The sequence below is a fragment of the Alligator mississippiensis genome, chromosome 6, assembly GCF_030867095.1.
Source record: "Alligator mississippiensis isolate rAllMis1 chromosome 6, rAllMis1, whole genome shotgun sequence".
Classification (NCBI taxonomy): domain Eukaryota; kingdom Metazoa; phylum Chordata; order Crocodylia; family Alligatoridae; genus Alligator; species Alligator mississippiensis.
In genome coordinates this window covers 91580778-91608733 of record NC_081829.1, presented here as the reverse complement: position 1 = coordinate 91608733, position 27956 = coordinate 91580778, and the positions used below count along the sequence as shown (strand labels likewise).

The 27956-nt window shown below is 44.5% G+C and overlaps 1 protein-coding gene and 1 long non-coding RNA gene across 2 annotated transcripts in view; one reads left to right on the top strand and one right to left on the bottom strand.

Moving 5' to 3' along the window:
• Positions 1-399: 399 nt before the first annotated feature.
• LOC109282813 (uncharacterized) lies at positions 400-10448 on the bottom strand. Its single transcript, XR_009463136.1, has 2 exons — positions 6582-10448; positions 400-2825 (listed from the first exon to the last, which is right to left on the bottom strand). It is a non-coding gene; the product is annotated as an uncharacterized LOC109282813 (long non-coding RNA).
• A 1550-nt stretch (positions 10449-11998) lies between these two features.
• Positions 11999-27956, top strand: part of FHIP2A (FHF complex subunit HOOK interacting protein 2A) — a 49652-nt gene continuing 33694 nt past the window's right edge. The window contains exons 1-2 of the mRNA XM_059730107.1: positions 11999-12163; positions 22798-22876. Of these exons, the coding sequence (XP_059586090.1) occupies positions 12119-12163; positions 22798-22876 (124 nt within the window). The 5' untranslated portion in view covers positions 11999-12118. The remainder of the gene's footprint in view (positions 12164-22797; positions 22877-27956) is intronic.

Genomic DNA, 27956 nt, shown 5'->3' with positions numbered 1-27956 from the left:
ATGGTCAAAACGTTTTGAATTTCGAAATGTTTTGACCAGCCTCATTTTGTTTCAAGGCTATTTTGACCAGCTTGTTTTGTTCCGCTTTTGCTGTTTCGACCTCGAAATTAGTTGAAACAGTGTCGGAACAAAACGGCCGGCAAAATTTCGCACAGTCCTACATTTTTCTCTGGCCCAAACTGGTCTGAAGTTTATCATGTTGCATTAATTGCACATGTAGATGCACCCACTTTCTTCTATAGGTAGACCTATAGGTTTATTAGTCTTATTTCTAAGACAGATGCCTTACTCTGTCTGAGCAAGGGTATTCCAATTTCATGTTAAATTAATAAAAATGTAATTGCTGCAAGTGTTAGAAGGATACCAGCATCACTGTTAAATGAGCAAGTTCATTCTGCATTGCCCCCCATAATTTTTTATTTTATTTTTTAAAACGCTTCTACCAAAAGACCAACTAAAGAAGAAGGTCTGCTAAAAGTAGTCTTAGCTACTTTTAACTACAACACATAGTAAGAACAATTACACAACACAAGTCAGGAAAAGATTAGCTGAATTTTGATAGCTAATCAGTATAAAAATACAGAAACTTGCCATTCAAAATCTTGATAGGACTAACACCAAGTACATTTCTTTAGGGCAGGGAAGAATGTTTTAACAAGGCAGAGTTAAACAAGGCAGAGTCCTTCAACTTCTTCAGAATGACATTTGTAATCTAAGTATGTGCATGTATTTTAATTAAAAACAGCTAATATGTTGCAAGTTCATGTACACTCATGCCTTACTTAGATCTTCTGTTCAAGATTTTCAAACATCAGATTAGATTTTTTAAAATATGGTCTCCTGTTTTGCAGCTGCAATTATGGACAGATTCCAGCAAAGTCAGTTAGATAACTACTGTGGGCTCAATCCAGTACTAGACATGTAACTAAGTTTATTTACACCTGCATACAATTGTAGGGATAAAACTGTAGATACTTAGAACTGCTCAGAGGATCAATATATTCCAAGGGAAATCTGCTGAAATCTAAATGCACAGAAAAATAGATTCACACAACAAAAAAATAAGATCTGATCTGTTGTTTGTTCCTAACATCACTAGTGTATCTGTCTGTGACAATAGATGAGAGTATTGCTTACACCATTTGATCTGTAATCAAAAGCAAAACCTGCAATAAAAGAGAGTCATGAATCTGATTACCTGCTTCTCTGTATGTTCATTTGATCATCTTGCTAAACAAAACTAAAACTGACCAGACTTGAGAGTGAGTGCATACGTATGTATCTGCTGAAAGTAATTTTCCTGTATTAATGCTTGTGGAGAAGGTAGGTAATATTATGTTGGACTGTACTGATACAGGATTAGGATGAAAGTATTTCCAATGGAATAAAGATCATGGTTCCTATGCAAACTGCACCTTAGATTCCCTTATGGTCACCTTAGGGCACCCCCATTTAGGTGGCACCTGGAGACCTGTCACCTTTTTCAAGGAAAGATCCTGCTTTCTCACCCTCCAGACCAGGCACCTAGGCAGCAATTCCTCAGTACTTTCATTGTAAGTGCCTCAGCTGGTCTGACTTCAGTTCAGCACCTGCAAATCTTTTCTCTAAAGGACAAGAATAGTGTTAACCAGTGAGCAGACAGCTTTCATAAAGCAAAGTATTAGTTATTTGGAACAGAGGCCTTCAGAGAAAACAGCACACACAACAATAGGCAGCTTGTACACATCTAGCTTACCAGGTGTTCACCCATCTTCCACATGGAGACCCTGGCAAGTCTGCAGTGCTCCGTACCCTCCCACAGGGCCCATTTTTGTTTCTCTCAGTCTCACGCCTGTCAGTTTTCAGATAATGTCTCTGTCTTGCAGGTCAGGGGCTGTTATTTCACACAGTTTCAAGTGCTTTGTCTCCTTTGAACTTGGTTGAGTCAGTCTGCATCCCTCTTCCCCAGGGAGGAGAAGCTTCAAGACTTGTCAGCTGCATTGTTTCGGCAAAAGGGATAAGCATTGTCTTTAGTTTCTAGATGAAGCATCCTTTATTTTACCAGTCTAGCCAGGAACAGGATTCCTAATGAGACCATAACGATCCGTATACACATTGCATATACAGGCAGTCCTCGGATTTACGACACAATTGGTTCCTGAAAACTGCGTCTTAAGTCGAAACGTTGTAACTTGGAATCAAATTTCCCATAGGAAAGAATGTTATAAATGGGGGATTGGTTCCTGAACCAAGGCTTGATACCCTATTTTCACCAAAATAACCCAGAATTTTGTACTCAATCAATTATAGATGAGTAACATAACTACATCAATGCATTTATATTGTAGATAGCAATTATATTGATTTGGAAGGACTTTTTTTTACATGACATCACTAGACTTTTTGAAGGGCTCTTGGTTGGACTTTTTGAAGGGTTCTTGGCTGGAGTCTTCTCAGGAGTCTTGGCTGCAGGTTTTTCTGGAGTCTCGGCTGTTTTCTTAAAGAAAGTGTCCACGGAAATCTGGACAGATGTTCTCCAGGGAGATGGGTGATGCAGTGAACTTGTTCGCTGGTGTGGTGTCGCGACAGATCAAGCATTGTAAAGTCAAAACTGATGTCAGAAAGTTGAAACAAGGTGTCAATTTATAAACATTGTAAGCGTGAAGTGTTGTAACTCGAAACTTTGTAAGTTGAGGACACCCTGTAGTCAATACTTTTGTCTCTAAAAATTCCATAGAGTCTATCACATTTCAAAAAAACATTATTTGAATGGTCCATGACTCCAGGGCTTCTGTCAAGTCATAAGTCACCTTCTGAGGAGCAAATACTTGCAGGAACATTTCACACTGTGGGGAAAAAAAATCTAGATGTTTCAAGATGTACACCCCAAATCAAAGGCCTGTATTGAAAATTAGGGCTCACGCCAAGGAATCCACACCCATACTAGAATTAGGCCTTTTAATGCTTTTTGCAAACACACAGCAACCCAATTACCTTCTTTAAAAGTTTTTTTTTAATTTGTCAGTGTCCCATGGACACAAGTCCCTTTCACTTAAAGAAACTTTAATAAGTTTGGAACCTGGTATCAGATCAATTTACCTATTCTATTAACCCCCGCCTGTGAGAAGAATGCCAGGCCCTGTTGTATCACAAACTCTAGTTTTAATCAGGGTGGGAACTGGTGGGATCAATGAACAGAAACAAAATAGAACATCAAGCAATAAAATCTGCACAGCAGGGGAAAACCTTATAATGAATCTTGATGTGAAGCCCAAAAGGAGTAACAAACCAAACTTCCTCAGCCTGGGGATTAATCAAGCCACCCAGGCCTGCATAGAGAACCTTATCTGCCCACAGACATCTTCAAGCCTTCTCTTTAGCAGAACGTCTTATACCTCTCCCCCTAAACACCTGGGCAAGAGAACAAGCCAGGGATGCTGAAGCTACTCCCTTGTATACTGAGAAAATCCAAACAGTACCATACAGTGATTCTAATATTCACAATGAAAACTACTGGGGTGAGAGGGGAAAGTAAATTGGCTATCGCCACATGAGACTTTTATCAATCATTCAATCTTTTTCCTCTTTTCTGTTCAACTGTGACTTTTTTCAAGTTTTGCACTAGATGCAAATTTATTCTCTGCCCTTTCTATCAAATCTGCCCCTTTCCTACATGTGTAATGTTCCCTTATGAGGATGCAAATGCACAACTTTTTCATGCTGTCAACCTTAGCTGTTAATTTACAATGTAATCTAAGCCGCGTGCACTGTCATTCCAAGATAGTACTGTTCTTGTTAAGCAGACACCATCATACAGGTTAAATGCCAAAATTTGGCTCTTACACACATTTTTAACAAATAGTTCTTTCAGGGCTTTTAGAAATGTCAGAGAATCGCAGAAAAGTAGGACATTGGAAGGAACCTCCAGAGGTCATCTAGTCCAACCTCCTGCTGGAGGCGGGATCAGTGAAAACAGGTTTGATTCAAGGGATAGAAATAGCTCCCTGCAGGGCTGGGAACTCAAATAGTCTAGCACTGTGCTAGCAGTGAACAGAACGTGAAATGGCATATAACAGAAAGTGACACCAACAAGTTAGCTTCATTGCCCAAGGTAAGAAAAGTAGAAAAACTTACAGCTTACACAGTAAATGTCCACCAGATTCTCAAATTTCTGTACGAGTATTGTTTAATAATTGCAGATCATAGAATCAGACTCATAGAAAGTTAGGGATGGAAGGGACCTAGGTCATCTAGTCCCAACCCCTGCTCAAAGCAGAACCATCCCCAACAAGATCATCCCCAACAAGCCAAAGCTTTGTCTAGCTGGGTTTTGAAAACCCCCAAGGATGGAGCTTCCACCACCTCTCCGGGTAACCTGTTCCAGAGTTTTACTGCTGTCCTAGTGAGAAAATTCTTCCTAATATCTAACCTGAACTTTCCTTGCTGCAACTTGAGACCACTGCTCCTTGTTCTGTCACCTGCCACCACTGAGAACAGTCCAGCTCCATCTTCTTTTGAACCCTGATTCAGGTAGTTGAAGGTAGCTATGAACTCCCTCTCAGTCTCCTTCCTCTTCTCTAGACTAAATAAGCTCAGTTCCCTCAGCCTCTCCTCATAAGGCATGTCCCCCAGCCCCCCCACCATTTTATTGCCCTTCCCTGGACTCTCTCCAATTTGTCCACATCCTTTCTGTAGTGGGGGGCCCAACACTGAACACAATATTCCAGATGTAGCCTCACCAGTGATGAACAGAGGGGAATAATCACTTCCCTTGACCTACTGGCAACACACTTACCAATGTTATTAGTAACTCAGAGAAGGAGTTTAAAAAGAAGTGTTAGGAGGCATTCTCTCTCCTACTGCAGTCCCTGAACTGGCTGGGAGAATTCCCCCATCACAGACAAGGTATAGGGCCACTGCAGCTATCCTATAGGGCCCATCCTACAAAAACAGACATGGGGTGTCCCACCCATTGCCAGCAAAGAGCAGGCTGGCAGAACTCAGAAACTCCACCGAGGGTCGTGTCAGCCCTTGGAGCATTGATTCTCAACCAGGGTGCTACCCTGGGGTGTCTTGAGGTCCTTTCAAGGGTGACATGGGGAGCCATGCAACGTCAGCATTGTTAGGTGTGCAAACATGATTCACAAGATAAACCCAGAGATTTCAAATAGGATTCCAGAGTGTTAAAAACATTCTGACATGCTGTGGTCTTTCCCAGTTCTTTGCAACAGACAAATGGCTCTATCAGTTTTCACTTGCTTTTTGACTACAGAAAAATAAGAGCTGGCATTTTCTGAGGGGTGCCACAAATGTGTTATGAGGTTGAAAATCACTGCCTTAGAGCAACCTTGAATCAGAAAGAAGCAAAAGTAGTTTAAAGCCACCCTAGGGTCAATGGAATCTGATCCCCCATTCCAACCATCACACCTCCTGCCATGCCACACTTGCCTGGCAGGAAGCACAATTTTGGGATTAAGCATCAGATCCCAGTCACATTGTTATTACTTGCCAGTGCAGGGGGAACCTGGGATAACAATTCTGGGCTCTACCTGCACTGACCCATTCAAAGCCAGATGTCACAACCCTTCACACAAAGCTGCCAATTATCTGACAGATTCTGAGACTCATGGCTGTCTGGGGACTGAGAAGAAAACTCAAATTATTTTCAGCCCCAAACTCTGGGACAGTCCCAGCTCCCAGGTCTGGTACACCCAGGGGTGTCCGGGAAGACAACTGGTTGATTCTTGGGTCCGGCCAAGACAGACCTAGGTTTGACACTTGGGGCTAACCAGGCCAGGGCTGATGGTCAGCCAGCTGTAAATAACATCTACCAAGAAAGATGTTAGATGCTGGTTTTAAAGTCCCCAGTGAAGATCCTTCAGCTCCCCCCTCAATCCAGCCTAGGGTAGGGGCCCACAATCAACTGACTGCCTGTCCTAGCCACATGCTAGTTAAATTTAAGGTGCCATTAACTGGCCATACGCATGTTATACATCATATTTAGAATGCTTTAGTAGCTTGTTTCCCATTTTATGGTGCCTTAAGTTGGGGGTACATATAGCACCCTACTAATTTTTACTGTAATTAATGTTAACCATGGTAGAAATGTAATGCATAGAGAGAATCCTAGTTGCCCCCATAGCTGAATGTCTTGTGCTAAGCCTCTAAAAGGTGCAACACAAAAATCTAACTTCAACCTATATATTATTTCACATTATCCCTCTGATCATTTGTTGTAACTCTGGGTGTTAACCTAGTTATCAGGGACATAAACAATTATGGCGCAGTTACACACGACTCCGCAAATGTGCTTTTATCACTCCTAGACCCCTCTTTAGCAAAAAGCTAAACTATTTGAGTTACAGACAAATGTACCCATTACAGACTGGGCTAGGGCCATCAGGCAAAATGAAGCTCCTCAAATGTAAGAGGCTAGTTCATTATTTCACTCCATTTAAATTCATTTAATCTGAGCAATTTCATAGAAAAGAAACAAATCTCATTGCTTATTCAAATAAACATTTTGACTCTCCACCACATCTTAACCTATCATAAAACAACAACTAAACTGGCATGTACTCCAGCAAAGAGGAACAACCCACGTTTCAAAATATCGTGTTGCCCACAAATGCGATATAACACTGCGAGGCTCTGTTCCAATGCAGTTAATGGCAAAACTTCTGTAGAAACAGGATCAGGACCTAAACCAGGAAGTGAAAACAGGATTGTTACATGATGCATCACTGGCTCCAGTTTCAAAAGTGAAGCATCACAATGTTGTTTTTTACTTTCATTGATATTAACTTGACAGCAGTTTGAAGTGGCATAGTGATAGTTGTTTGTAACTATACTTGCCTCAGCATTTCCAGTTCTGCAAGGCCCTATTTTTATATTAATTTAAAGAGACATAAAAATTAGGGCTGTCAAACAATTAAAAAATTTGATCATGATTAGTTGTGCGATTAAAAAAATTAGTTGCAATTAATCACAATTTTAATCGCACAGCTAAAAAACTCAAAATTACGCACAGAAAAACTAAAGGTATGTAAAAATAATGCAGGTACTTTGTATGGTTGGGGGGTGGGGGTGGAGGGTGTGTGTGTGGGGGGTTTGAAGCCTGGGGACAGGGGGTTCCCACACACCCTGGCAGGATGTGAGATACTGTGGGTCAGGAATAAGGGGCAGCAGCAGGGCAGGGGGGGCTGTGGCTTGGGAGTGAGGGGCATACACACATATAGACACTGCCTAGCAGGTAAGAGTGGGGGAGGAAAGGGGTGTGGCGGGGCAGATCAAGGTCTCCATGGTGAGGGAGGGAGTGGGGCAGGAGCAGGGGCAAGGGTGAATGGGACCCTGGGGCTGGGGCCGGTCATGAGATGGAGCTGCGAGAGGCTCGTCCAGGGGCGGGGGGGGGGCGACTTCCACCACTATGAGCACCCCCGCGGGAGGCTTGGGGGGGCATGTGCCCCCTGGACTCGTGCATGGGGTGGAGGTGGGCTGTCACTGTGCTGGGCTCTGCACCCTGTTGCCACTGAGCCCAGCACACAGTGGTGGGAGTGGCCCCCCATGCAGGCCTCAGCTGCTCATCTGTGTCTGTGTCGGTGCACACCCTTCCTGCCCCTGCTCCAGCAGCCCTGAGCCTGTGCCCTGGCTGCCTTGTGGTACCCTGTGCTACCACCACTGCCCAGCGAGGCAGCCCGGTGGTGGCGGTGACAGCAGGGGAGCAAAGCCCGGGCACAGGCTCCAAAACCATGTACACGATTAACACGTTAAAAAAATTAAACGTGAACGATTAATGTGTTGTTTACATTAACTGTGACTGATAGTCCTAATAAAAATACGTGGTTATAACAGGTAATGTAAGCTTTGAGGAACACATTTTGCCAAGCCGCTACAGATGCAGGCCCTACGTACTGGAGATTAGCCGTAGAGTTATTCACAGTAACTCAATTTATTGTGTTAATAGGATTAGGAGTAATCATATAATGGGAAGATTCTTTCTTCTTTACAGGGTGAGATTCGGAGCTGAGCAGTCTTAACATGGTCATAAAATCGACTCCTCAAGCTGGATTCGAAGCACATTTTAATGTTCCAAGTGTTTTTAAAACTGTTTCATGCACATCAGGTGCTCCTAGAATAATAAGAGGCCCTCAAGCACTTAGAAAAGCTGTGCTTTACCATCTGTGATCAAGTGATTTATGACTTCATAAATTATGAAGTATGCTTAGAAATACTCTCATTGTTATAAAACTGCCTCCCTGTATATCTTCATGGCACTTAAACTCCTCAGCTTTTTTTGTTCATTCTGTTATCCATTTAGATGGAAAAGTCTCACCCAGGAGCAAAATGCTATTTTTGCAAAGACAAATGGACATGCAAATATCCTTTAAAGAAAACACATTCTCCCAGATACCTCAGTAAAAAGAAAAATATAAGACCTCAAGGATGATCTGAGAGATGTACACAGAAAACATGTGCTGAGAGAATACAGTACAGAGAACCAAACATCACATTTAAATTAGGATTCATGAGCTAGGATATAAAGTCAGAATGTCATACTCCCCTAAATCCACAATAATCCTTTACCAGTGTCACAGGGAGGTTTGTTGGGGGATCAAGGAAAGACCCTAGCCTTGTGATATCCCAGCTGTTACATCTTGTTTATTCAGGACCTTATTGTCACATCCAGTGAGAAAAATCTGCTCCCCTATATGGTTCTCTATCTCTGCCCAGTATTTCTCTTCCTTCTCCATTTTTTTTGTCTCCCTCTTTCTCCCTCTACCCTGCTTGTGCTTCCTTTGTTCTTCCCTTTGTGCTTTCTTCCCTACAGTGGCTCAATGTGCATTTCACTAAAATAATCAGCAATAAAAGAGTTAACGCTGACAGTGAGCTATCAACACTGGACTTTAAATGTGACACTCCAATCAGATAAATGGAGGCAAGGAGTTCACACAGCCGACTTGTCGTCAGAATTACTGCCTGCAGATGCAAAGCGGCTTCGCTTCGTCTGCTCCGTTCAGAAATATTTCTTCCAAAGTGAAGGCTAGAAACAAACTTCTTTTAAAAAGAAATTACCCTTCTTCTTTTATTTTCTTTTAAAAGAAAGCTGGGGCTAGGTCCTGCTGTCCATATAAATGCATCAAACAGGCTGAATTTGGCAGATGGGCCATTCTGTTGACATCCCTTTCCTGGATAATGTATTAAATGTCATTATTAGTAGCCTCTCAGCAGCACTTAAGTGTCACAATCTTGTGCCAGGATCCCATCAGACGAGGCGCTGCATAAATGCATGCTAAAGAGATAGTCTAATAGCAAGCTGTCTGGGGCAGGGACCATGCCAGTGAGCAGACTGAAAAGCTTTTTATCTTAATCACACAATGTAGACACTTTCCACCATCTGATCAAATGGTTTAATTACTACAATAGACATCTTGATTTCCTTAGTTCATTGTCCATGTTCAGAGCTGACATCTACTAAGAAAATGCTGTAAACTAGGGACTGAGAGTAGATCACAATTATTTTGAAGCTTTTTAAAAAAACAAAAAACCACCTGTTTCTTTTACTTCCATTCTTTTTTGGAGATCGTTTACAATATCCACCACTTTTTTTACACCTGCTTTGGCACAAGGAGCAATATGCAACTTGTATTAACTCACAAATAGTAGCTTTGTTCATTTGTAACCCTCACTTGTCACATCATAGTAAATTTAGGCCCCAAACCCACAAAACTCCTAGTGGCAAAATTAAATAGCTTGGTACTGGCAGCTGCAAGACAACAAAAATCAGGAGTCAGATCTGCTGAAGAGATTTAAAAATCATAGTTGCACTCCTGAAAGTCACAGTATTTATGTACAGGTAGGTAGGTAGCCTGCTGGTAGGTAGGTAACCTGTTGATCTCTCATTTTTAAGTGGCACGCTCAGTCCTAGCACATGTCCCAATTAGCATCCCTCAGGCTCCCAGATGCACTGAAAAAAATAACGTTGACTTTTTGAACACTACAGAAGCTCTTGGGCCTGTAATAGTCTTGTCACCTAAATAATACTGCTCCTCCAAAATCAACCCTGATCTCTTAACCCCAGTATCAACCCAGCATCCACATGCCCCTGCTCCCTGCACTCAATTCTGCCTCTTCCTCACCTCCCCTTTGCTCATTTTAGGGTTCTTCAAACACCCACTACAGCCCGGAGGAGACCAGCGCAGCAAGAGCAGGGTCTAATTCCCACCTCCAAAGCTGGAGACCTCCAGGCAAGAAAAGCAGAGGAGGCTCCCCCTTATTCACAAGCGGCAGCAGAGCGGCCCCGAGGGCTGGGGGCTCCCCTCTCCCAGCACAAAGGCACCCCAGCCTGGCTGCTACTCCCCCAGGAGGCGGCACGTGGGGCAGGCCCGGGGCAGCTCCCCCGCCGCAGGGCTAGAAGCTGACCAAGGTCAGATGCTTCCCCTTTCCAGGGCACCCTCAAAACACAGGCGGACTCTTCCCCCCCCCCCCAAGGCTGCTTCTAGCCCCCTCAAAACACAGACGGACCCTTCCCCTCCCCTGAGGTTGCTTCCAGCCCCCCTCAAAACACAGTCAGACTCTTCCCCCCCACGAGGTTGTTTCCAACCCCCTCAAAACACAGCCAGACCCTTCCCCCTCCCCACGAAGTTGTTTCCAACCCCCTCAAAACACAGTCAGACCCTTCCCCCCCACGAGGTTGTTTCCAACCCCCTCAAAACACAGCCAGACCCTTCCCCCTCCCCACGAAGTTGTTTCCAACCCCCTCAAAACACAGCCAGACCCTTCCCCCCCACGAGGTTGTTTCCAACCCCCTCAAAACACAGCCAGACCCTTCCCCCTCCCCACGAAGTTGTTTCCAACCCCCTCAAAACACAGCCAGACCCTTTCCCCTCCTCATAAGGTTGTTTCCAACCCCCTCAAAACACAGCCAGACCCTTCCCCCCCACGAGGTTGTTTCCAACCCCCTCAAAACACAGCCAGACCCTTCCCCCTCCCCACGAAGTTGTTTCCAACCCCCTCAAAACACAGCCAGACCCTTTCCCCTCCTCATAAGGTTGTTTCCAACCCCCTCAAAACACAGTCAGACCCTTCCCCCCCATGAGATTGTTTCCAGCCCCCTCAAAACACAGCCAGACCCTTTCCCTTCCTCATAAGGTTGTTTCCAACCCCCTCAAAACACAGCCAGACCCTTTCCCCTCCTCATAAGGTTGTTTCCAACCCCCTCAAAACACAGTCGGACTCTTCCCCCCCATGAGATTGTTTCCAGCCCCCTCAAAACACAGCCAGACCCTTTCCCTTCCTCATGAGGTTGTTTCCAGCCCCCTCAAAACACAGCCAGACCCTTTCCCCTCCTCATAAGGTTGTTTCCAGCCCCCTCAAAACACAGTCAGACCCTTCCCCCCACCACAAGGTTGTTTCCAGCCCCCTCAAAACACAGCCAGACCCTTTCCCCTCCTCATAAGGTTGTTTCCAGCCCCCTCAAAACACAGTCAGACCCTTCCCCCCACCACAAGGTTGTTTCCAACCCCCTCAAAATAGTCAGACCCTTCCCCCCCATGAGGTTGTTTCCAGCCCCCTCAAAACACAGCCAGACCCTTCCCCCCCCCCAGGTTGTTTCCAGCCCCCTCAAAACACAGTCAGACCCTTCCCCCCACCACAAGGTTGTTTCCAGCCCCCTCAAAACACAGCCAGACCCTTTCCCCTCCTCATAAGGTTGTTTCCAGCCCCCTCAAAACACAGTCAGACCCTTCCCCCCACCACAAGGTTGTTTCCAACCCCCTCAAAATAGTCAGACCCTTCCCCCCCATGAGGTTGTTTCCAGCCCCCTCAAAACACAGCCAGACCCTTCCCCCCCCCCAGGTTGTTTCCAACCCCCTCAAAACACAACCCGCTCCCAGACGGGCCGGGCCGGGCCGGCCCGAGGCGGCAGTGGCGGTGGTGGCGGCGGCAGCGGCCCCTGCAGGCCGCACGGGGGGAGCGCGGGGCCTGCTGGCAGGCGGGCCGCAGTGCCACGGTGTCCGGGGGCGGGCGCCGCGCCGCGCCGCGCCGGGCCGGGCCGAGCCGAGCCGAGCCGAGCCGAGCCAGACTCACCCTGGAGCAGCTCTCGCGCGCGTCGCGGCAGCGGCTGCGGCAGTCCCGGGACAGGATGCTGTCCAAGCTCACCGCCATCCTGCAGCACGCCGTGGAGGCGGTAAGGGCCCCGCGCCGCCTCGGGCCTAGCGCGGCCCGGCCCGGCCCGGCCCGGCCCGGCCCGGCCCGGCGGACTCGCGAGGGCCGCGGCCTCCCCCCGCGCGGGGCTGCACTTGTGTGGGGGTGCCGAGGTTTGGGGGTGGGAAAGGGGGGGTTGTGTGCGAGGGAAGAGGGGCCGGGGGGGGAGACCCCCCCGCGAGAAGGCGGCACAGACGCCTGCCCATGTATTTGGGGTCGGGACAAATTCAGCACGAATCGGGGAAGATGACGGCAACCCATCAAAAGTGCGCACACCGGCGCAGTCCTAGGACACGGGCGGGCGGACGAGGGTCTTTGGGTGAAACCGGTGTCTTTTATGACATAAATATGTAATAACCTTTTTATTAGACCATCCTAAACTATGGAAGGGTCTTTGGGTGAAACCGGTGTCTTTTACTACATTATGAATCCAGTATCTTTTATGCCATAAATATGTAATAACCTTTTATTAGATTGTGGAAGGGTTTTTGGGCGAATCCGGCGTCTTTTATGACCTAAATATGTACTAATATCCTCCAGTTTTTGTGGTTCATTCTTAGCATTTAGAGACCTAAAAACCAAGAGCTTTAACGCTAAGAATAAACCACGAAAACTAGAGGATATTATTACATATTTATGTCATAAATAAAAGACACCGGATTCACCCAAAGACCCCTCCATCGTTGAAGCGGGTCTAATACAAGGTACGTGAACGTCTTGGGATTGCAGAGACGTCCTGATCCTGCCGAAAGCTTGCTACAAGAAAATGTCCCCAACTATTTAAGTTGGTTTTAATACAAGATATCGGAGTCACCCAAAGACCAACACGGCGACAACCTCCACCCCCGTCCGCACGTAGCATTCGCAGGGGTCTGCGCCTCCGTGGGAAATTGTTTGGCAGATGGGAAAAGGTTGAAAACGTAGAGTAATCCTGGTATTTATTAAAAGTGCTGCTTGAATACGTCAATACTCTCTTTTAAAAAAATTCGTATCTGACGTGAGATGCATCTTTCCATGTCGATTTAGCTGTGATCCTGCATACGCTTAAGCACCTGCTTCACTTAAGGCAGGTGAGGGGTCCCGCTGACTCCAGTAGGATTGCATAGGTGTTTTTTAATGCTTACGTGTTTGAAATCAACGGCCCGGTGGGCGGCAGGACTAGGTGTTTGTTGTCTTTTTTTTTTTTTTTTTTTTTAAACCCACCACTTCATTACAAAGTTACATTTTAAGTTAAGATAGTGGCTTCCTTACAAACCCTGTGTTTATGATGCTCCCTATGGAATTGTATATAGGGCCAACAAAATTTGGCCTAGAAACTGTTAATGTGAGTGTTTAGTATGATTACTTGAATAAGTAAGGACTGTAGGACTGGACAAAAAAAGGGATCATCTTTCTGGCTGTGCAACAAAAGGTGGCTATTAAATATTCCCAAGGATCGTGTTTACTTGATTGATTAGCCTGGTGCACAAAAAAGTAAATGAAAAGAACTGATTTCATTTTAGCCCCATCAGAAGGACTAGGAAAAATATCGGGGTGGCAAGTGGGAAAGGATAAAAATTAACATATAAACAAGAAGCGGGACAAATGACAAAACATCTGTAAGTCTGTGATTTTTGTAAGACATTGCTGTGCACCAGTGCTCCGCTTGTCCTTGCTCAGCTGGTCACTTCCCTTTCAGTTTGCTGGCCTCATCCTGCAGACACTGTTGTGAAACTTTTTAGAGTAGGAAGTACTATGGTCAGTGATGGGTAGGGTAGAGGCCTAAAATCAAGGGCTCTAATGCTAAGAATGAACCACAAAATCACAGAAACTAGAGGATATTGGATATGGCTTTAGTACCTTCTGGGAGAGACGTGTTGTCAACTGATTTAGGCACAGGCCTGAGAACCAGAAACGTATGAGTTACTTTTCAACTTGTTGCTTCCCTCTACTTCACAGTTTGGACTTGCTTGATTGTAAAGTACTTTGAAAATGAAAATTGTGCTGAAGTTTTAGATTACTGAAGCCTGTGGCTGTCTAGTGTTTAGAGCTGCAGAGACTTCCTCAGCCTGACGAAGGGTTTTTAAACCTGAAAGCTTGCTAAAAATTTTTTTCCAACTATTTAAGTTGGTTTAAGAAAAGATATCAGATTCACCCAAAGAACCTAGTCAGGACTAGAAATTGCATTTTTTACTACTTACTCCTATTTTTGCTGCTGCTGTGGCAGCCCCAGCTGAGATCATTTTTAGATCTTGCCTCATCCAACAGAATTGGTAACTAACGCTTACATCCTCAAAGGTATTTAGGCACTGAATTCCCACTGAAATTCAGTTGAAATTGGAGTGATTTCAGTGAGAATTTGGCACCTAAATACCATTTAAAGGCCCAATGACAGGACCAAGGTCCTTCCTAACTGTGCAAATCTGTGAAGAAGAAAGGGCTAGAATTGGACCTGTCTATCAGGGGACTGTGAATATTGTGTAAGCCAGAAAGTAATTTAGATTGACATTCTGCTCTTAGTTTCAGCTTGTAGGGCTGGCTATTAAAAATGACTTTTTTTTTTCTGTGAAAGGTGCAGGCTTTTGGAAGACAATAAATTTGGTGGAATTCATTTTTTTTTTATTTTTTTTTTTGTCACTTCTCAGGGTAGAACTTTAAGGGCTTATCCATGGTTGCACATCATTCCCAGGTAGGGTGGCCATCATAGAGGACAGTCTGGTTGTCGTCTGCCGATACGAAACCAGATGCCTTTATGTCCTCTATTTTTCTCTTGAAGAAAGGCATCTGGTTTTGTATCAATAGAGGACAGAGTAGCAGAAAACCAGAATGTCCTCTACAATGGCCACCCTATTCCCAGGGCAGAGTAAGGAATGGCATTGTCTGCTCTAAAACTCTCATACCATTTGTCTGCTACCAGGAGATGAGAAAAATACCACCAGAGTGATATTTCTACTTTTCCAGGTCTGAAATGGGTCCCTCTCTTGGTAGCCTGAAGCTCTACTTACATTAGACAAGGAGCGCAAAAAATTGTAGCTGGAATCCTAGATTAACCCGCTGTCACATTCTCTTGTGTTCTAAGTACTAGGCACGCTGTTTTTCAGAATTTATTTTTGCAGTGTATATAAATATTAAAACATGCCTTTCCCAAGCCCTCACCAAGCCCCAACAAAGTGAAAGAGCAGCATAAGCCATTAGCAGCAACAAGCAAGAAAACTAACCCATCCCATCAAATCTCACACAAAACTTAACTGCTGGCAAAACTTCCTTCTTCAGGAGCCCAAGCAAATTGTCTTGACTTTCAGGTCATCGAGGGCTGGTTCTGATCCAGGGGTTGGGGAAAGAAGATGAGTTGATTCCAGAGTCTCCCATCTTTGGAAGGCCTGTGGAAATAGGATTTTTTGGAACATATTGGTGCACTAGTGCAGTAGCTTGTCTCTAGACATAAGCCATAGCTAGTGCTGGATTGCAGATTTTCTCCCTCCTCTCAGGAATGCTCATAGGTGCAATTGTACCTGTGGGAGTGGAGGGGATGCTGACTTCCTGACCCTTCAGGTATGCAGTTTTATTCATCTTAATTAATGCTCCTGGCGTATGATTTAGGTACAGGAACAATTAACTTTTGAGACACGTAGCACCGCAGTATGAGTTTCCACTCTGCCAGCTAAGAGCTGATCACCCTAATTATCTTAACTTTTATATATCAAGTAATCTAGCCACAGCGGCTGGCTCTATGACCCCTGACAAGGAATTCCAAAGGTTGACTGTGCAAACTAGCATTTGCTTTTAGTTTTGGCAAATGACTGTCTTTTAATTTCACTGTGTCCCCCTTTCATGCTGGCAGTGTGACGAGATTAAAATGAGGGGCCATCATTTTTAATTAAATCTTTCTTTCCTTTTGGACACCTCTATCAAACAGCTTCTAGTCTTTCTCGATTTTTTTCCTAAATAATCTTGGGTTACAGTGACTCTCTTTTTATTTATCTGTTGAAGTGCTTTCTAATATAACCTTAAAAATTCCTTCTTTTACAGTCTCTTATCATGAGTTGTTTCTGCTTGCGCCTCAGGTATCTTTTCAGCAGTTCCCAATTCCTGCACAAGATTGAGACACTATCATCTGGATGACCATGCTCCATTGTGTGATGCCTTATCCTGACGGAATGATCACAGGGACTACAATAACCTTGTACAATAAAGCCAGCTAAAAAGAGATGCATCCTTAAACTGGATGCTGGGGGAGAGAGAAAGGTTCCTGTTGGCCTGTGTTATTTTTAGTGCCAAATTGATAGTGGGGCTGTTGTTATTTTAGTGCCAAATTCATAGTGGGGCTGTTAATGTTTGATGAGGTTGGTTGTAACGAACCAGTGAGAGGCTCTGTCTAGCATGTTGCAGAGATGTTTTTATCCTGTCTTTTACTCAGATGTGCTCCCTACATGTAGATATTTAGGGAATGCTGAATCTTTAGGACTGTTGAAAAGTAAATTACAATGCACAATAAATGGGGCTGCAAGGTGGATTTTCTCCCTCTTATCCTGTGAAACTTGCATCTGTTTCCTTGGAAGGAAATAGCATCTTTGTGGAGTGGTAGGTCTGAGTTCCAAAAAAGGACATGCTCTTAGTTTTCTTAGGATTCATTTGTTGAATGGCTAAGTCTCTCTTAATGGCAAATATTGGGAATATCTGTCTAAGACTAGGCAGTGCCTTGTGGAGGCAGCCTGTGCTAGTGGGCAGTGTGTTGGCTTCTGAACTGGAAGCAATACGGCCCCGTTCGTGTAGTGTTGTGTGTGGGCCGGTGAGCTCTACTCCAGAGGTTGGAGAGCTTGCCTGAGGTGTCTTGGCACTTGCAGTGTATAGACATACTCTTAGAGGCTTTTTTGAGACATTTAAAAAGAAAACTGTGAACTTTGAACACTTGGAACTGGTAGCCACTTCACTCCTAAGCAGGATTATTCTGTGTCACTGTAAAGGTGATTGGCAGCAACACCAGGTTTTAGCTGCTGGTAGGGTCGGTGAATTCTTGTTAAATTGCCTCACAAGGCTTGTTTCTCAGCTGAATCTGATTATAAAGTACCTTCCTCATTTTTGGCAGTTTTCCCTCTGTCCTTGTCATGCCTGGTTCCTTCTAGCCAAAACTGATCTTTAAAAGAAAAGCCTGGTCACTGGTTAAGAATTACTTCAACTTGTTTATGCTGTTCTCAGGTCTCTGACTGTGGAAGTGCTCGTAGCAGAATTTCGTCTCCTCCATCTTCCTTTGACACAATAGCCTCACCTGGTCTCTGCTGCAGATAAGACCTTCACCTCCTGTTGCAATTTATTAGTGAAATGGGAAGTAAATACACATTCATTCAACTTGACATTTGAAGCTAGTGGACTCTTGCAAACCAGTGGGTGACTTGACCAGGTGAAGAAGGGCCAGGAAGCTCCAAGCACTAACCCTTTGTCAAGCTGGCTGAAGAAAGAGAACATGCACTTCCCATTCATACCTCATTGACCCAACTTGCCTTTCCTTTTATGCTTCACTCTGGGTACACATATGATCAGCCTTTACCCATTGCTGTTTTAGTGCCCAAGGAGCACTGAAGGGATATCCTTACCCCCAGTGTCCATGGCACACCGCAGGCATGTTGCAGATGAGCTGAGACAGCTTTCTAGAAAATATGAATTAAAAATGTGAGAGCAAACATTTTTTAAATCTATGAAGAAACTGTAGGTGAATATTTTCTAATTCATTGGGGTCTTGTGGCTTTGAGTGGGTTTTTTTCATATCAAATCTCAGTTCTATAGTTTTTAAGAAACGCTTGGGCAGCTTTTAGCAGTTGCTGAAAAGATCAGTAATTCCCATTCGATCACTTTGCTATTTGGGATGTCTGAATGGACTACTGACTAAGACACAGTCACCCAGATACTGGAAGCTCAGATGACAAACGAGGAGACTGGCTTGCTCAGGGAGCCTTGGCTGTTGGAGATGGTGACAAGATGGGCTAGTTAATCACTGCCCACTGTAGTGGGCACTTCTGCTTTAACAAGCAGTTCAGTGTGTTCTGGTCATCTGATACACCTACATCCATGTCTTTCTGTTATAACTGGGACTTAATTCTTTTTCTGAGGGAGGAAACCTTTCCTTCGTAATAAAGGATTCTGGCTCAGCATTGCTGGTAACATACGGAAATATAAGTATTAATAAAAATGAATAGCTTTAATTCACATTCAGAGAGATTCCAAATATGACTTAGATGAACAAATGCAAAGAGCCCATTTTTCACTTCTAGCATCTGTTGTAACTCCTTGAAATTTGAGCAAGGGCAATAGCTTGTTAGTGGCCTTTAAAACCAGGCCAGAAACTTGGCAGTAAGTATGTTTCAGCAAAGAAACTGTCGGACATTGTGGCAATAGTAACATCCAGTTAGTAGCAGCAGACAGCAAGTGTTTGACCTTGCCTTTTGCTCTGATATGGGATGCCACTCAATCAGTTAATGTTCCTGGGGTCCTTGCACTTCTGTTAGCTTTGTCCCTGCTCTATAGATAAACAGGTATGGGGAATGGTAGGCCTGGTTTACACACAGATTTAGTACCAGTATAATCATTTCATTTAAGGGGTGATGTTTTTTAATGAAATACTTATACAGATAGTACCCCTAGTACAGATGTGGTTATACTAGTTGAGATTATTCCCCTTCCCAGAATGGAGTAGCTGTACTGGTATACAACATCTTTATGTTGAAGTAATTGCATGACAGGGGTTGGTGCTGCTTTAACTATACTAGGCTATTTAAAGCCCTTAACCTGTGGCTACCAGTTTGGCACGATTTCCCAGCACCAAATCTTCTCTAAACAAATAAGAGAAAAAATCTGAAACCTTCGAAAGAGAAATACTTGCCTTCAGATTGCTGTCTGAATCTGAAAAAGCCATGGTCCAGTAAACCAGTTCTCTCCTTGTCTCCCTGCCATCCCTGTTCCTTTTTCCCCCTTCTCATTCTCTCTCTCAAGATCAAATCATTTGCGAAACCAAAGCAAGCCTCTTAAATAAGAGAAGATCCAGAGGCCGTCTGAGCACTCTGGACACATTCACAGGGGTTTGAAGGCTCAGTCAGGCAAAACTCAAGGAGTTCAATGAGAATTTTAACTGAGTAAGAAGCTCAGGATGTGATCTGAAGTTACCTTTTCACCTCTAGAGAGCAGTCTCTTGAGGCAATGTGTTGCAGAGGGCCAGTGCTGCTCCTGTTACTGCTCTCTCCATGGATAAATTATTATCCATGTTTGAAATTACAGTCCTTAGTCTGGCACCCTTCAGAAGCACTGAATTCACCCAGAAACAGATGAGGCTAGAATAGAGGCAGAGAGGAGAATCGCATCCATCAAGGATACATTTTTAATGTCATCTGTCTGGAGTTACTTTTGAAAATCATGTGGTCTGAAAAGCCATGGGCAGGAGCTTTTTATTCCCAAGAAATTCTTTTTGCAGTGATTTTTAAAGCACAACTAAGCTTTGAATATATTTTATTCAAATATTATATATATTATATATAAATATTATTATAAATATTATTAATTCTATATTATTATAGAAACATGTAAATTGATACCAGTGACTCCAACCATCCCTCCCCATTCAATAGAGTAAATAAAAACTTATATTTAAAGAAGTGTCCTCTCTATGCAATTACACCGGTGTGCTTCAGTAATGAAAGAAGCTGTGTAGCAAAATAAATATCCTTTTTTGTTCACGATGTAAGGTTTCCTGATGCCTTTTACTTCATGATAGTGGATGCCCTGCCACGTTGTTCTTGCTGCCCCTGACAGGGCAAAAAAACATGGAAAAGTAATTGTGCACAGTGGTGGCTGGGAATGGGTAACGAATGTCAATTTGATTGCTTAGTTGACATTTGTGAGGAGATGTTTTAATAGCATTTTGGCAATATTAGTTATCATGTGCTGCTGCTTTTTCTTGTCTTTCATTTCAGTGCCGTAGTGCAAAAGGTCAGCAACATTACGAACTCCGCTTCCATTTTGGCATACAATACGCTGTTAGTATATTGAGTTTGACATTTTTATCAATAATTAATGCAAACTTCACTAACTAGAGAAAAGTGGGGTTTCTCTTTAGCAGCCCAAGCCTATAAGGTGCTGTTACACAAAGGTCTGAGGCCCCAGAGTTCCTGTTGACTCTACTGAAGGTTGAAGACACACAGCATCATGTGGAAGCAGGCCTTACTGGACCAGACTGGAAGTACCAGAGAGGGAGTAGCCAACCTGCAGCATTTCATTGTATAGAAGGGCTGGTTCTCCTGCACCTTCTACACTTGTAAGATCAGAGCATACTCTCATAGGCCCCTGCCACACCTACATGAGGTGTGAGTAATCAGTTAATCATGTCTTAAGTTGTAACCAAGCCACATATTAAAACAATTAATGGTGTTATAAAGCAAGGAATAAGCCACAAAGTTATTCCGCAAAAAATGTGGAATATGTGGCTGGTTCCTATGATACCATTAATTGGATATGTTTGCCCCCATGGCTGGGAGCCTAAATCAGTTGGCAGGGCTCCCAGCCATGAGAGTTTGCTACTTGAGTTAAGGATCCTGAGGAAAGGAAAGAAGGAGAGCAGCAGAGACTCTGGACTTCAGAAAAGATGATTTGGACTCAGGGAACGGATGGGCAGAATACCCTGGGAGGCCAGTCTTAGGGGGAAGGGAGTCCAGGAGAGCTGGCTGTACTTTGAAGAAACCTTACTGAGGGCACAAAAGTGAACCATCCCAGTGCACAGGGAGACTAGCAGGCAGAAAACCATTGTTGTTTAGCAGGGAAGTCTTCAGTGAGCTAAAACACAAAAAGGATGCGTATGAGAAATGGTAACGTGGACAAACAACTAAGGAGGAATGTAAGTGTATTGCTCAGGTATACAGGGATGAAATCAGGAAGGCCAAAGCGCAATTGGAGTTGCAGCTAGCAAGGATGTGAAAGTTAACAAGAAGGGTTTCTACAGGTATGTCAGCAGGGGGTTGAACTAGTTGACTTCCTGAGGTCCCTTCCAGCCCTAACTTTCTGTGATTCTATAATTCTATACTTGCCAGTGCAGGGGGAGCCCAGTATCGTGATCCTGAGCTCCCCTGCACCAGCAATAAAGTGTGATGGGATCTGATGCACAATTATGCTTCCTAATCATGCACAGCAGGCAGGAAGCATGATTATGTGCATTGTGTATCAGATCCCATCACACCCTGCATGTGTGGAAGGGGCCCTTAGGACCCCTTTTAGAAACATGGCAGAGGCAGCCTCTATATGTGAGATGCAGCAGATCAGGGAGGGGGGAAGGCAGTACAATGGCAGATAGAGCAAGGCGCAGAAAGCAGAGCAACAGATCAGCAGGGAGTGTGAGGAAGGGGGCAGAAAGAACAGTAGATCAAGAAGGGGAAGGTGATCAGAGTGGTTCTTGGGGAGGGTTTGGAGCCAAAAGGTTGGCCCCCACCAGCCTAGTGGGGTTTGCACCTCAAGTTTGAAATATGTAGACACTAAAGACACACAAACTCTTAACACAAGACTTTCAAACAGACTCTTGATTCAGCCTTTCCAACTTCTAACACAAATATAACTAGATATATATGGGAACCATTTTAAAAAGGTCTTCTCCTTTCTTGTTGTTGTGCTGCATTCTACTGAGTGATTGTCCAGCCTGCCCTAGAAGAATTTGGATGTCTTTTTCAGCGATGTGCTGGATGAATTATTCTGGTATTCTTTCCTTAGAAAGATGTGTAGGAAGTAGAGCCCAATAACAGTATGTGGAAGTCCTGAAATTTTTGTTGAGGGATGTTCTATTCCAGTTGTGAGTGGTTCCTCATCTTTTGTACTATGATATGTGGTTTGTGAACCCTAAATGTTTATATAGCATTTACACATGATCCACAGACAGCCTAACAGCCATGTAGCCCTTGATCCCCTTGTTTCCAGTTGCTGCCTCAAGTGGCCAGACTGTTATTGAAGTTTAGCCTTATTTTAGCGTCTTTACTATTGGAAAGTATCTGGAAATTCAGAGAAGGACCTAATGTATCAACTTCTATGAGGGAGTGTTGCTCTGCAGTGATGTATAAAACTAGGACCTGCTTTAGGAACTGTAGGTCCCAAGAGTTAGCAGGGAAGACTATCTGGGCAAGAATTGAGTGAAGTAGTGGGGCAGTGTGTGCGTTATGTGGAAGAGAACTAAAAGGGAAGGGTGAAAGGGTTTAGCTTGTTTTTTTTTTCCACGCTCTTTCCCCCTCACAGATTTACTGGCCGGACACTGCTCTCCAAGCTGCAAGCTCCATATCGGCCATCGGTTCAGCATCGGCCAATATGGTTGGTTAATAATCTGCCATCAGTATTGGCCAAAAAAATCTTTATCAGTGCACCCCTAAAAGGAATGAAAAGTACTTTCCTACGTGAACAATTGCTTTAATTGCTGGTTTAATTGGTGGGTATAGAGGTATCTGCAGGACATTCCCTCTGTAAGATGTGGTTTCCTCTGAACAATTTTAAATGCATGACAGTATGGGATAAAGGTTGTATTCCGTAGCACTAGTCTCCTGGAGCTGTTACTCCAGTTCACTCCTACAAGAAGTGTATTTTTATCATTCCTAACCAGTTGTGTTTTTTTTTCTATTTCTCTAGCTTGCACCTTCTCTTCCATTACAAGAAGATTTTGTTTACCACTGGAAAGCAATTACCCATTACTACATAGAGACTACAGGTAAAAGAATCTATTTTTGCATCTTTACTATGGCAGGAGGCTAATTAGAATACTGAAAAGTAAAGATCTAAAAACCTTTTCATAGTTCCCAATTAAGTGAGTTTTTCTAACTCTTGTCAAAATAACAGTAAATATTTTTTTTTCAAATGTCCTTTACCCATCATTTCATCAGCTATCCCTCAATCTGAGGATGATGTCTACCAGGGGGGTATTACTGGTGAGTTTTAAGGTGGCTGAGGAGTCCAATCTATGCTCTGCAAGTTTGTCCACAGATATGACAAGGAGCAGGGAAGTGTTGGGGGGAGTGGGAGGTGGGGCACAACTGTTAGCCAGGATGTTGTGTGCTTTTCTTTCCCCTCTGCTGTTTCTCGGCTTCCTGAGCAAGATGGTTCTCTTCGAAGTGGGCTGTGGCTTGATGTATGGTGCAGCGCCATTGAGACCTGTTACCAGTCAGCACATCCCAATGTGTAGGGTTGATACCACCCTTCTTAAGATATGCTTTCAGGGTGTCTTTGTAGTGTTTCCTGTGTCCTTCGTGGGTTCTCTTACCATGTCTAAGTTGAGAGAAAAGGACTTGCTTCAGGAGACAAGTGTCAGCCATCTGCATACAGTGCCCAGCCCAGTGGAGTTGATGTTTCATGATCTTTGCCTCAATGCTGGTTACATTAGGTGCAAAGAGGATGCTGGCATCCTCTGCTGCAATGATCTTCCCATGTAAGACAGAAGATCTTTCTGAGGCACTGCTGATGGAACCATTCCAGGTCCTTAAGATAGCTTTGATATGTCACCCACGTCTCTCACACGTAGAGGAGCAAGGGGATGACCATTGCATTGTGGACCAGGATCTTAGCTTCCATCTGTTGATCACAGTCAGCAAAGACACAACAATGGTCTAAAGCCACACTGGAATTCTGGAAGGACATCTTTGGCAAGGGGAGGAGGCAATTCAGAAGGCTGCAAATAAGAATATTTCTGGCAGAGGAGACGATGGCAATGCCTCAGTAATTCCTGCATGCTCGCTTGTTCCCTTTCTTGAAGATGGCTACAAAGTTGGCATTCTTATGTCAGATGGAACTTCCTTGTTCATATTTTGATGAGAAGTTGGTGAAATATTTGCACTAGTGCTGTTCCACCAGCTTTGAAGTCTTCAGCGGGGATGCCATATGGACCTGGCACCTTGTTGTTCTTGGTCTGAGTGGTGTCACTCCAGACGTCCTTGAAGGATGGAGGATCAGCAAGAGGTTCTGTTACTGAGTGTTGAGGGATGGATTCCATCATGGCAGCTGAGACCTCAGATTCATGGTTGAGTAGAGTCTTGAAGTACTCCTTCCAGTGTTGTTTGATGGATGCATGGTCCTTGAGAAGGGTGGAAGCTATCCTGGGATTGCAAGGGAGTTGGGCCATTGGCACATGGCCTGCAGATGGCTTTTATTGCTTGAAAGATGATTCTCATGTCATTGATCAGTAAAACTTTGAACCTCTCTGGCCTTCACTTGCCATCACTGGTTCGTGATGTCCTGTAGTCTCCTCTGATCTACAGTTTTGAGCCAGTGGTAAATCTCTCATTTTTGCTGGTTGAAGGGTTCATTTTTCCAACTGCAGAATGCGAGTCTCTTTTGATGGATAAGTGCTAGGATTTCCTCAATGTTCTCGTCAAATCAGTGTTGATGATGGTAAGCGCAGTATCCAATTGATTCAGCGCATGCCTTGTGAATAATGTTTTTAAGCTCCTGCCATTGTGCCTAGATGTCCTTCATGTCATCAGGTAGGTCAGAGAGCCTCTCAGTAAGGTGTTGCTTAAGAGCCTCACATCCAACTTGGTCTTGGAGTGCCTTGATGTTAAATCTCTTCCACATTCCTTTTGGTTGGTTTACGGTGTTGTGGTCTATGCTGCATGTCCATGATTGATCTGACTAAACGGTGATCAGTCCAGCAGTCATCTGCACCTGTCAGGACTCAGGTGATATGGACATCATATGAGCACAGACTCTGACAATATAGTCAAGAAGGTGCCAGTGATTGGAGCGTGGATGTTTATTATATTTGTCACTCTGTCTTAAGATGGTATTCGTGATGAGCAAGTCATGCTCTGAACGTTTGCTGAGAAGGAGGATACTATTGCAGTTGACTTTCACCATCCCTTCTTTCCCAATGGTGCCACTCCAGAGTTTGGAGTGTCGCCCAACTCTTGCGTTGAAGTCACCCATGAGGATGAGCTTGTCTTCTTTGGCAGTGGCAGTCAGGACTGTGTCAAGAGTGCAGTAGAACTGTTCCATGTTGACTTCTTCATTGTCAAGTGCGGGGGTGTATGCACTGATGACCGTAGCATAGTGGTTGTTACTGAGCTTGAGGCAGAGAGTCATAAGATGTACATTAATGCCCATAGGGAGTTCTGAAAGCTGGCTGACAATCTTGTTCTGGATGGCAAAGCTAACCCCATGAATGCCTCTCTTCAGATGACTTGCTAAAAAAAGGTGTAGCCACCTCCTTCTTTCAACTGGCCTTTATCTGCCCAGTGGGTCTTGCTTAGGGCAGCAATATCAATGTCATGTCTTGCAAGTTCTCTAGCTTGTGGTTCTTCTTTCAGGACACTTACTGTTCGGGAGGTCCATGAGAGTGCAGACATTACATCTGGTGAACTTCAGTACTTTATTTTGTTGGTTTTGGCTGCAAGTAAAATGATCCCACTGGATGTGGCAATCCAGCCAGGGGCATTGAGACAGTCTATATTTAGGGCACCTTTTCTAGTCCCTTCCCCATTCAGGATGAGCAGAGGGGATCCTAAAGAGGACTGTTCAGTCACGGCCGCAGCTGGCCAATTGTACTTCTGTCTCAGTAAGTGCAAAATGACTATCACATGACTGCTGCCTACGTGCAGATTTGTGACTAGGGAGTCTCAGAAATCACTGTTCGTGCCCCCACCATGACTCATCCGTCACTGCAGGACTTGGTTTGTGGGAGATGTTAACATCCTTGGCAGAGGCCTGCACATGACATCGTTTAACATGGGGAAGCCAATGCACAAGTGACAACTGCACGAGTTTGATTGGAGGGATTCCTGAACCCAGTGGCAAAGATGTCCAAGACAACTGGAGACCTCTATCCTGCTGCAGCCCTCATCTGCCTTCACATCCACAGAGACGTAGCAGGTCCTCAAGTACACCTGTTCCAGTAGGAGTTTGGACCATGCTTAGTCTGGGACCTCACTTCAGATCTGTTCACCAGGGGACACCCTACCAGGAGTACAAGACTCCAGACAACGTAACTCTGAGGGTCATTGGAATACACAAGCCTCTCCACCATGACAAGGTTACGGTCCAAGGAGAAGCTTTTACCTGTAATCCGCTGTTGGCAAATCACTTTGGTAGACAAAGGTCATGAGCAGGAGAAATTTCCACTACTAGAAATGTTTCCAGGAAAGGGAACAGTATAGGCATTCAGCCTGCAACCATCCCCACACCCCTGCTCCTCACAGGATGGGATGTTAACAGCCTGGGGAAGGCTTAGGGAGTGGTGGCTACTCCACTCCTCCCAGTCCTAAGGGGAAGTAGAGTGGCAGGGGTAAAGCTCCCCACCCTTCCCCAGACTGAGGTCTCGTGGGAGTCTTTCCCTACCGCCCCACTCTCTACCCATAAGCTGGTCCAGGAAGGGACTGGAGCAGTGGGGTGAAACTCCCAGGCTTTTCCTCAGACCAGTTCCTGGTTTGGGGAAACATGGAGAGCCTTGCCCATTACCCTGAGCAGAGCTTCTCCTTGCAGCCCAGCTGGGCAGCGCATGCAGCATTTAAAGCCCATGAGGCCAGGAACTGGGGAAAGGAGAGCCCGTTTCCTACCTGCACTGGCATTTAAATCGCTGCTCAGGTGGGTGGCAGTGTGAAGCCAGAGGTGTGAGGAAGCAGGATTGGTGACAGCCTCCCTAAGCCTGATTCCCAGCCTTGCCATTGCCATTCCCACTGCCCAGCTGCAGTGCCTGGTTTGAGAGAGTCAGGGAGCGGCAGTGGACTGGTCTGGGAGGGGAGGGAGTCAGTAGGGCAAAGCCCCCAACCCATTCCCCAAACCAGGCAGTCTCTGGTCTGGGAAGAGGAAGGGAGCATTGCCCCATTGCTTCCCTCCCCTCCCAGACCAGACCAGGAGAGGAGTGTACAAGCATTCATTCTTGTGGAGAGTTTTCTTGTAAAGGAAATCTTCCAACTTGACACCCAGATCTTCTGAGGCCCTGTTTCTTCCAGGAGGAATTGAATAAGTACTTGTTTCTACCAGGGTAATGGCAATCCTCCTACTTGAAAATCTAGTGCCTTTTCATGGCCAAAGAGTGAATAACAGCAAAAAATAAGTAGTATACTGAGAAAACTCAGTCAAAACACACATCTAAAAAAATGTAATCTTTCCTGATGAAAATCCTTCTGGTATATTTTCTTTTCTTTCTCAGGTTTTGCCAAATACCTTAACGGCCTAAGTCAATCCATGCACTGTTCAGTATTTGGCACATTTCTGTTTTGGTAGGGGTTTTTTTCTATCTCAACATAATTTCTCTCTAGTAATGGGATTTTTAAATTGCAGCTCTAGTTGCTGCCTGACTAGACTGAACCACATTTTGTAAAAGATGTAGATGCTCCACTGTGCTCTTTTCATTTTAATTTAAAAGCTGGATATTCAGGTGAATTATGGCTCTGTTTATCACATTTCTAGTAGTCCCATGATTTCTTAGAACAAATGCATAAATAATTACCGTTCTAATCACTGATTCCAATCTAATGTTCTGAAAGACAAATATTACCCTGCCTTATTCACTGTATTACATCTGCATATTTATTGGAGTGGCTAATGAATCTCATATTCTCATCTTCAAAGCCTTCAGGACTTTTGTTTTCTTGTTTAAATCAATATTTACCTCCTAAGGGCTGAAAACTTGACCCTTTTGTTCAGATTGCCAGGATTAGTCTTACTTTGTTGGGCCTCCTAGAGTGAAGACAAGATGGTACATGGGTATTGAAGTATGCTAAAGACTTATTTGCAGAAATCCATTTCTTTTCTCCCTGTTACCTCTCCTTCACCACCAGCTTACCCCCAAAAAGAAAAAC